The 11,558-nt window shown below is 40.1% G+C and overlaps 1 protein-coding gene across 2 annotated transcripts in view; it reads right to left on the reverse strand.

Moving 5' to 3' along the window:
- LOC126483705 (BLOC-1-related complex subunit 8 homolog) overlaps positions 1-10,871 on the reverse strand; it is a 129,136-nt gene extending 118,265 nt beyond the window's left edge. For both annotated transcript variants that reach the window (XR_007587765.1, XM_050106794.1), the window contains exons 1-3: positions 10,634-10,871; positions 10,275-10,452; positions 459-566 (exon numbers count right to left, since the gene is read on the reverse strand). Coding sequence is in view for 1 of the 2 variants with exons in the window: in XM_050106794.1 (XP_049962751.1) it covers positions 459-566; positions 10,275-10,452; positions 10,634-10,685 (338 nt within the window). In the remaining variant the exon portion in view is untranslated. The remainder of the gene's footprint in view (positions 1-458; positions 567-10,274; positions 10,453-10,633) is intronic.
- Between the last annotated feature and the right edge of the window lie 687 nt (positions 10,872-11,558).

An 11,558-nucleotide genomic window follows, 5' to 3' on the forward strand; every position in this document is an offset into this window, starting at 1 on the left:
TCGCCATGCCCCCATCTATCATTAACGTGCTAAAAACTTTACAATAAGATTAAAAGCATTAAATGGAAAAAATGGAAAAATTACAGGGAACATATTTACTACCTTCCAAGTCTGGAGATGATACATGACCACTTTATAAATTTTCCATCTGTCATCTTTGAAGTTATTACACAAGATTTGCTTAAAAGTGTGACTACAATGAAGCATAATTATGTTCATAAAGATACTTGGATCTTTGCAGTATGGGATGTCAACAACCATTCAGCATTCATTGGAGATATTATGATTTACAATAGTCATATTTTTCAATGGCAATCAGGCCATACAAGAATGTCCGATCTATACTGGAATAATACAGACTGCACATACGATTAAGATTTGTGTTACTTAAAAGCAATAAGTTAACAAAAGAAAAACTACACCATCCCATGTGTGTATCAACTAAAATAAAATCTTACCTTCTGGCTTCTTCATATTTTATTTGCTGCTTGAGGAAAACTGCATTTTTTAACAATTCCTGTATGTTGTCAAAACTTTCCTCAGCACCTTCCATAGATTTTATAGCCCTACAAATAATCAGCACACTATTAGTGGGTTAACAAATGTGAATAACAAAAAACAATACATGGACCATTACAACCACAAAAAATGAAAGATGACAAAAACACCGTGAGGCTGACACTAATATACAAAAGCTAACACACTTATCACCTTCTGGAAAAGAGAGGGATATAGTATTGTGAAAGAACTTACAAAAGAAAAATAAGTTAATATAAGCAGGAGAAATCAATGGTGTCAGACAAGATTTACCATACATTCAAAGATATACAAGAGAGAGCAGTGTAACAAGACAAGCATCCAAATCAATACTGTAACAAAACCGAATTTTTCAAAAAGGCTGAAAAATGATTCCAATGATGGGGCTTAGAGTGATTAAATGACATGAGAGTTATTCAGTCATTACTAATGTTCATGAAGTGATGCCAGTCTCCCTTTCACAATATGAAATTATCATTCCTTTACAAATGTTCCAAGATTATATATTGTTTGCAAGAAGTTTATTATTTGTTTGCTTCCTGGTAGTTTCCATTCCATGATCTGTTATGGCAATCTTTCCTCTGACATCTTTTTCATATGCCCATATCATATGAACTGTTTTTCTTCCACAAAATCAAAACCCAAGCTTGTGACACTCATTTTCTTCCTAATGACTTCATTTCTGACCATTTCCCCATCTGTATATCTTTGCAGCTGTTCTCCAAAAGCCCATCACAGTTGCTATCAATCTTTTAATCGAACGGTATCTAACTGTCCGTACTCCTGAGCCGTATGCCACAATGCTTCTAACAACTGTTTTCACAATTTTTTGTTAGTTTCCTTTCAACTCTGTTGATTCCATAAAATACTGTTTAATGTTCCAATAGTGAAATTTCCATAATTTGTTCTTGAAATAATTTCCTTATCTTGTTTAACATCTTGTGTGATATTTCTCCCAGGTACAGGGGTTGGACAAAAATATGGAAACACCATGAGAAATGCATGCTTGAATATAAATGCGGATGCAATCCATACCTGCAGGTGGCACTGTTGTATATGACCACAAATGAGACCTATGCAATGTCTTCAATAGTTGATAAGTGTCAGCCATGGTCAGAACAGTGTTCTGTGTAGTTGTCAATGCATTATGAAGGAGCTAAGTGAATTCAAAGATGGGCAAATTATTGGTGCTTGTATGGTGGTTGCTTCTGTAACCAAAACTAGCCAAGGTGTTAGGTGTTTCAAAGAGCCACAGTATCAAAGACTTGTACTGCATACAGGGAAAGCAGAAAAAATATTATCCGTTAAGTCACAACATGGACAAAACTGTTGTTGAGTGATGGTGACAGCTGGTTATTGAAAAGGACTGTAATGAAAAATAAGAGGACAACTGCTACAAAGTAATTTCAGAACTGAAGTTGTACTTGTGAACCCTGTCAACATAAAAACAACACAAAAAAGAGGAGCTTCACAAGCAGGGACTTGCAGGGTGAGCAAGAATTCCTAAACCATTCATCATTTGCTGCCTGTAACACAAAAACGTAATGCTGATGCCTTTCAACACGGACTATGGAGCAATGCAATAATGTCATTTGGCCAGACGAATCTCATTTCACACGGCTTCCATTTTCTAGCTGAGTTTACATCCCAAGAGTGAGACATGGGGGAGGGGAAGAGGGTGGTTTGGTCATGATTTGGGCAGCTGTACCTTACTCTGCAAGGCCGTTTCACCGTCACAGATTATGTGACTATTTTGGCTGACCATGTCCATCCCATGGCATAAAGTTTGTTCCTAAATGGTGATGCTGTGCTTCAAGATGAGAGGGCCTTTGTCCACATGGCAGCTTTGTCCTGAACTAGTTTTGTGAGCAGAAAGATTCACCAGATTTCATTATTATTAAGCCTTCAAGGTCTACTTTGGAGAGAGGGGTACATAATGAGTATCTACCTTCACCATCATTACCTCAATTTGTTACTATTTTGCAGGAAGAATGGTATAAGATTCTCTTGAAAACTATGCAGGAGCTGTATTTATCCATTTTAAGATGACTGGAAGCTCTTTTGAATGCTTTCCTTCACAGCATTAGACATGGTAATTTGTTGTTTTTGTGGTGTTTCCACAATTTTGTTCACCCCTGTATTTGTACTCTTCCCATGTCAAACTGTGATATGCTCCTCCCATTACCATGTGTTTTGTTTCCTTCATGTCAACCTGAAGGCCCCATTTTTTAAATATTTTTGTATTTATTTCCTGGTAATATATTCAACGTCTTCATCATCTTGTGCCGAGATGAGCTGCTCATCAGCAAATCATCATGAATATATAGTACCACAATTTATTATTAGTCCCATGTTCTTACATGTTTACTTTTTTTTTCAAACAGATCCTGAATTGCTTTAAATTATGATAGGATTAATAACATACAAATCTAAAGCCTTCCACAAAATTGCAAGAAGTATAGTTTGAAAATGGTGTCACTAAAAATGATGGTAATTACAGAAAAATTAATTTTAGGCATAAATGAACGTATGACCTAGGACACCAGCACCAGCACTGAAGATGGCTCAGTTCTGAAAAGTTGAATTTTATAAACATATTTGACTGGTGAAGACACAATATGTTTTAGACATACTGTATAAGTACCAATTTGAAATACTGTCTGGGGAGCAGGAACTGAAAGTGAGAGACTGCTGTCAGTCATTAACATAAAAACAGAATAGGTGGTGTCCTAAGTCATTGACCTAGAGAACACCCACTGTAAGTGATTGTATGTTCAATGTGAATTTAATTCTCAGATTCTGATTGTTAGTCAGAGTTATGTCCACTGACTGATTCCTATTTTATAGTTAAGATTGTAAACAAAGATTTTTAACTATCTTTGTTATACTGTTATCTTCTGATTGTACCAATAAGATATTGTGTCGCATTGTAACTAATGACTTCATAAATCAGAATTTATCCCTCCCACAAATTTAACCATGGCTATTGTCGTAATACCACTTCCAAAGAAACCGTGCTGAAGTGTAGAGAGGAGGTTCGAATTTTCCAAGACAGCCTGAGAAGGCTGGCAGTAATGATATAGTCCTATAGTTACCCCACTTCTACAGTATCTCCTGTTTTGTATAGGGGTTTTATTTTGGTAACCTAATTTGTTTTGGAACACGTCTTCTAAAGATGATGTATTTATAATGTGTGATACACATCTGTAAATTACACTAGCACTACATATAGAAACTGATCCTAATCCAAGAAAAATTACATTATATTTTATTAATGTTAGAACTATTAGCATGGCTGTAAACTTCATCATCACTGATCTTCCTTCAAGTCAATTTGTTGACTTTTTGCATGCAATGTCTGCTTACATAATCAGCTAATTTCTGATCTCTAATTAAACTTCCTTGATTTTCCCTTCAGGTTATATCACATGGATTTTGGTATGTTTCATTGCTAATGATATTCCACATGGCTTTAGATTTGTTTTGTGCACTTTCATTTTGTCTTTGTGCATTTACTTAGCTTTCGGAGTTGCACTGTAACTGTTTATACATGTAGTGACTTGAGGGTCTCTCTTTATTTTTTTGTGCTAATTTAGACATTTCAGAGTTTGGCTCAAGACATATGCCCTGAGTTATCAACTATTTGTAGTCTCCTGTTAAAGTAATTTTCGTCAGTTATCTGTGGGGAAACCTTTCAGAAAGATATAGAAATGTCACTGAGTAACTGATGAATGCTTTATTGGTTGTTGAGTGTAAGTATATTGGTTTCCATGTCTATTTTAATTAGTAAGTCTAACATGTGTTCTTTTATATTCAGTGCTGTAATGTTTTTCATAGTGCCAACAGTTCCTAGTTGTCCGAGATAACAAAGAATATAGTCTCTCTCTCTCTCTCTCTCTCTCTCTCTCTCTCTCTCTCTCACACACACACACACACACACACACACACACACACACACACACACACACACACACACACACACACATATTAGGTTTCGTTTGCGAGTGTGGCATCGTGTGTGAATTTTGGTAAATTGCTTTTTTATGTCTTTGGTAGGTGTGGATATGACTGACAAAGGTCAACAGTTTTTAGTTGTCAGCTATAATGGGGGACAGTGCGTTGTCTCTAATAAAATTTCTTCAACTATTCAGATTTTTGGATGAAGTCGTGAAGTGTTCAGTATGTCGTGAAGAAATGTGGCTTCCTTAAAGTTCTGGTGTCTCGGACCAGGGACGGCTGTATGTGGAGATGTCGTAAGGATAACAAGTCAAGGGAAGTGTTCGATCCCAAAGTGTGGCTGTGAATGTTGGTATCGGTATCGGGAGATGTTTTTGAGCTATACAGGGTGTTACAAAAAGGTACGGCCAACTTTCAGGAAACATTCCTCACACACAAATAAAGAAAAGATGTTATGTGGACATGTGTTCGGAAACGCTTAATTTCCATGTCAGAGCTCATTTTAGTTTCGTCAGTATGTTCTTCCACCTACACTCAATGGAGCACATTATCATGATTTCATGCAGGATACTCTACCTGTGCTGCTAGAACATGTGCCTTTACAAGTACGACACAACATGTGGTTCATGCACGATGGAGCTCCTGCACATTTCAGTCGAACTGTTGCACATTTCAGTCGAAGTGTTCGTACGCTTCTCAACAACAGATTCGGTGACCGATGGATTGGTAGAGGTGGACCAATTCCGTGGCCTCCATGCTCTCCTGACCTCAACCCTCTTGACTTTCATTTATGGGGGCATTTGAAAGCTCTTGTCTACGCAACCCCGGTACCAAATGTAGAGACTCTTTGTGCTCGTATTGTGGATGGCTGTGATACAATAAGCCATTTTCCAGGGCTGCATCAGCGATTCCATGCGACAGAGGGTGGATGCATGTATCCTCGCTAACGGAGGACATTTTGAACATTTCCTGTAACAAAGTGTTTGAAGTCACGCTGGTACGTTCTGTTGCTGTGTGTTTTCATTCCATGATTAATGTGATTTGAAGAGAAGTAATAAATGAGCTCTACCATGGAAAGTAAGCGTTTCCGGACACATGTCCACATCACATATTTTCTTTCTTTGTGTGTGAGGAATGTTTCCTGAAAATTTGACCGTACCTTTTTGTAACACCCTGTATAGGTCAAGGGAACTGTTAGGTCCTAATTTATGGGATCGGGAGCTGCTGTTGAGCTATATAGGTCAAGGGAAGTGTCCGATTCCAGATGATATTGTGTTTGGTGGTATTTGGGGAGTTTTGTGATGTACGCTTTTTCGTCGTTTTGCGTGGTTTTGTATGGGGGTGGGAATGTCAATTTGTTTATACACTCCTGGAAATGGAAAAAAGAACACATCGACACCGGTGTGTCAGACCCACCATACTTGCTCCGGACACTGCGAGAGGGCTGTACAAGCAATGATCACACGCACGGCACAGCGGACACACCAGGAACCGCGGTGTTGGCCGTCGAATGGCGCTAGCTGCGCACCATTTGTGCACCGCCGCCGTCAGTGTCAGCCAGTTTGCCGTGGCATACGGAGCTCCATCGCAGTCTTTAACACTGGTAGCATGCCGCGACAGCGTGGACGTGAACCGTATGTGCAGTTGACGGACTTTGAGCGAGGGCGTATAGTGGGCATGCGGGAGGCCGGGTGGACGTACCGCCGAATTGCTCAACATGTGGGGCGTAAGGTCTCCACAGTACATCGATGTTGTCGCCAGTGGTCGGCGGAAGGTGCACGTGCCCGTCGACCTGGGACCGGACCGCAGTGACGCACGGATGCACGCCAAGACCGTAGGATCCTACGCAGTGCCGTAGGGGACCGCACCGCCACTGCCCAGCAAATTAGGGACACTGTTGCTCCTGGGGTATCGGCGAGGACCATTCGCAACCGTCTCCATGAAGCTGGGCTACGGTCCCGCACACCGTTAGGCCGTCTTCCGCTCACGCCCCAACATCGTGCAGCCCGCCTCCAGTGGTGTCGCGACAGACGTGAATGGAGGGACGAATGGAGACGTGTCATCTTCAGCGATGAGAGTCGCTTCTGCCTTGGTGCCAATGATGGTCGTATGCGTGTTTGGCGCCGTGCAGGTGAGCGCCACAATCAGGACTGCATACGACCGAGGCACACAGGGCCAACACCCGGCATCATGGTGTGGGGAGCGATCTCCTACACTGGCTGTACACCACTGGTGATCGTCGAGGGGACACTGAATAGTGCACGGTACATCCAAACCGTCATCGAACCCATCGTTCTACCATTCCTAGACCGGCAAGGGAACTTGCTGTTCCAGCAGGACAATGCACGTCCGCATGTATCCCGTGCCACCCAACGTGCTCTAGAAGGTGTAAGTCAACTACCCTGGCCATCAAGATCTCCAGATCTGTCCCCCATTGAGCATGTTTGGGACTGGATGAAGCGTCGTCTCACGCGGTCTGCACGTCCAGCACGAACGCTGGTCCAACTGAGGCGCCAGGTGGAAATGGCATGGCAAGTCGTTCCACAGGACTACATCCAGCATCTCTACGATCGTCTCCATGGGAGAATAGCAGCCTGCATTGCTGCGAAAGGTGGATATACACTGTACTAGTGCCGACATTGTGCATGCTCTGTTGCCTGTGTCTATGTGCCTGTGGTTCTGTCAGTGTGATCATGTGATGTATCTGACCCCAGGAATGTGTCAATAAAGTTTCCCCTTCCTGGGACAATGAATTCACGGTGTTCTTATTTCAATTTCCAGGAGTGTATTTAGTTTGTCCCCACCCAAAAACCCCGTATTTCCCGCACTTGTCCTGTTAGTGTCATTGGGATTTTTGCGGAATGTGTGTGTTTTTTTAAATGTATTTTCGTCCTCATAATGTGTACGTAGCAATTTTATATGCACCATATTGGAATCGTGGTTTATGGTCATTTCCGCCATATTTGTCACGTCATGGGTCAAAGCAGACAGGCAGGCAGGCAGGGAGGCAGACAGACAGACAGACACACACACGCACGCACACACGCGTGTGTGTGTGTGTGTGTGTGTGTGTGTGTGTGTGTGTGTGTGTGTGTGTGTGTGCACTGGTGTGGAGGGAATGGAGATATGGAGGGAGGGTTGAAGAATTGTGGCTGATGGTCCAGAGGGAGAGTCAGCGAGCACAGGGAATAGGTATGTGAAATCGGAAAACCTCATACTGGCACAGTCATGGTAGTTTTGCCTAGCATCCTATGACATGGAGAAGTAGATTATGAGGGGAGATACAATTAAGAAAGAGGGAGACTGCAGAGAGAACAGTGTGAGTGCAGAAAGAGTTAAGTGTGAATCATGGAGAAAGTTGGTAGTGATGGGTGTGGGATGGGGCTAGCAGAGATTAAAGCCAAGAAGGTTACAAGACTGAAGGAAGTGTTATAAGGATAGTTATCAAGAAGCAGGTGTTGGGTGGAAAGACGCAGATGGCCCAGGTTGTGAAGCACTTACTGAAGTCTAGAATGTTGTGCTTGGCAGTATATTCTGCCACTGGCTGGTTCACTCTGCTCTCAGGTGGACAGCTGGCTAGTGGTCTGGCTCACATAAAATGGTGAGCAGAAGTTATGGAAGAGTTGGTATATGGTATGGCTGCTTTTTCAGGTAGTCCTGCTTCTGGCAGGACAAGATATGCTTGTGGCAGGACTGGAGAGGCACGTGTGGGTGGATGTATCAGTGAGTTGTCACTTTTATTTCTTCCGTCATTTTCACTACATTAATATTAATTACGATATTAATTACACTCTTCTAATATAGATGAACCAGGGCAGCCTTCAGATTTTTAAGAAACATATTTTAAACTCATGAGGATGATCTATTTATTGCCAGTATTATTGCATCTTCCTAATATCAGTTCTTAGGTCTAAAGTAGATTACTCAAAATACTGTTAAACATTGAAATAAGAAAGTTATTTTTGTGATTTTATAATTTACATACAAATTACATCGTTTCAGAAGACTTTACAGAAACAGTAATAGGCTACATTAAAATAATTCATACATGTGTGTTCCGATTCATCACTGCGGCACCAGCTTTCAATAAAATATATGTGAAATCTTTCTAAAAGTCCTTAATGGAACTTCTCTCGCACTTTCCACCTAAGGCACTATTTTTTACTGAAAACATTTTGCCGATCAACAATTTTTGGCTCCACTTCTTTACTTTGTGTAATCATAACAACAAAAATCATTCCTGCTGACATACCAGTTTCCTTAACCCTGTTGAGGACCACAGTTGCTATTATTCCTGATTCCTCACTTGCTACTGCATGATCATTATGCAGCACTGGCTTCCCAATCCTCATAGATCCCTATCAGATTGTGACTTATGAAGTACAGACAGATAACGATGAAGGTGATGATGCTACTGCTAGTGATGCGTGGTCTTATGGTCGCATAAAAGTTCTCAGCATTCTTTATGAAGAGGCTGTAGCCACTTCAGAAGGTTTTCCTCTTCGTGTGCCTTGTCTGTGTCTGCTGTAGGCGCTTTCTTGTCTCCTGTCTTGCTGTAACAGCCTGCAATGCATTTCTTACATTCACTGATTTACTGTGCTGCATCTGCTAAGTGTTCTGGCGCTATCTTTTACTGTGGCTGCATTTCTATTACACATATTTCAGTCCATTGCATGGAGAAAATACGTTTGCAGCAGTATGTGATCTCTTGAGTCTTTTGTTTTAGTTTTTCTATTTAAATGTGGGCCGTGTCTCGTGTAGTCACCTCTGCTTACACAAATGTAATACCCAAAACTCATGTTTATGAATGATACAAAATTGTTTTTACATAGTTAATTAATTTTGCTAATTGATTCTCAGTTTACAAGGCCAGCATCACACTAAACATCAATTAAATTAAGATTGTCAGAAAGTACTATAATGCAATGAATGAAGTTGAGATGACTTACTTCTGACAGCAGCTCATCAACACCATTAGTAACCCCTACAACAACAACTCATTATTGCAACTTTTACCACCAATATTTTCTGTCACTTTATCCGGTTGAGCACTCAGAGCACTTGCTCATGTCTGTGGCATATTCATGTTGAACAGGGTAGTCAACTTCTGAATGCATCTGTTCAAGAAAAAAAATTGTTATCTTTCACTATTTCTGTTGCTGGTTCCTTGTTCTGATTTAATTATCATTTCTGTTTCTTTTGTGCATTCAGATTCCTCCTGATTCAGTACTTTGAAACTGTTCCTAATGACATCATTGAAGAATAATTTGGAATGCAATTTGGTCTATAGTTTATTGACCTTATAATTTATTTCTTACACTTTTGTTCATTTGATGGAGTGTCCGTTGCTATGATTTTCAACAGTTCTACCTCTAGAGTCATCCTCTATATAGCTGCATTTAGGCCAAAACACCCCATTGCATGTAATACCTAATTTACGAAATAGTATCTACAAATTGAGGCTAAAAATCCATAGACATGATAAATTTCATTATAATGTTGGATAGCTTCTGCTTAAAGAGCTTGAAGAAGACTCAATTAAAGCACAGTACAGCATCAGACTAAATGTCAGAGAAAGCAGGCGTTGAGATTAGTCGCATTAAAGTGTTCGTTAACGTAAGGTCAACTAATATAGAAGATTGAAATGTGAATCAATGTTTCACACGATTTTTTTCGCCAGAATTTATTTCGGCTTGCGAGTTCGAAAGTACTTTCGCGGTCTGAGAGACTACACCTCGGAGTTACGTGCTAAATTGAAGTCTGAATGTGCAACAACTTACCCAACGCCATATTCAACATCGTAGCATCGGCCTTGCAGTTCATGATGAAGTTTTGTGACTTCCACTCGTTTTTCGACCATTGGTGGTAACGCTTTCCTAACATGTTCTTGGAGGCGATAAAAGGCCAAGGAAGGCTCATTGGCAACAATGTGCATATTTTCTGATATTCTCTCCGTTGCTGCGTCAATAATGAAATATATTTCGCAAAATGTCAGATCTTAAAATAATTTTCTGTATTTATTAAAAAGCATATTGAAGTTTAATTATACTTATCGGTACATTAGCCTACACCTAGACATCGATACGCCACAATGTGCAAAAATTCTACACTGTAAAATCAACCACTTTACAATTCACACCTTTCTTGACTTTAATATCCAATTCAGGATCAGAAATATTGTGAGCAGACATTATTGTCTCAGCAGATTTCGAAGAATTACAGAGTACAAATACTCTATAAAGTCAACGGCCTGAGTGTAAACTTAAACCACCCTCTAAATAAAATCCGCAGAGGACGCAGAAACATAAACAAATCACCCCGAATTCCGTCTGCTCTCAATGACAGCAGACAACACATTGCTAATATCAAAGATTTTAATAATACAAATTACTACAGTGCTATTTTATTACTCTTACTTGATATCTTTGCCCAGTATTCAATGTATACATTTGCTGAGAAATGTTAACGGAGTAACAGTAAATGAATTTTAATGAGCATTATAGTTTTCACTTAAGATATGTGATTCAATTTGATTTATTTATTCATCTAGGGATCATCTCACAACGGTACAGGATTTGGCATCATAATACAATGAAAATAAATAGTTACAGATATAGGCGTACACACATATAAAATATAAAGGATGATTTTATGAAGATAAGAGGTAGATCTACTCTTAACTGCAGGCGTTTCACAAAACCTGAAGGTTGGTATCTGTTTCCAAGACATATACTAAGGAGCTTGCACCTCACAACTGATCAAGAATATGTAAAGGCTATATATTGTCAGCGTTTTCTTGACTCATAAACATCTACTTTTGTCATCGCTAGTCAGCATAGTCGGATGTGCAAGCCTTTGACTGTATTTGCTGTCACCAAGAATCTTCATTGCTCATTTGCTTTTTCTTTTTTTACATAGTAATAGTAAGCCAAGTTTGTATTCACTGCTCAGAGCACTGAGGTTATAAACTACGGCACTGCCGATACGAATTGTAGACTCGCCCACAAATTAATACACGACGTGAATTGAGAACCTAACGGATGCCGTGGATGAAGCGAAAGTCG

Source organism: Schistocerca serialis, chromosome 6, assembly GCF_023864345.2.
Source record: "Schistocerca serialis cubense isolate TAMUIC-IGC-003099 chromosome 6, iqSchSeri2.2, whole genome shotgun sequence".
Lineage (NCBI taxonomy): Eukaryota > Metazoa > Arthropoda > Insecta > Orthoptera > Acrididae > Schistocerca > Schistocerca serialis.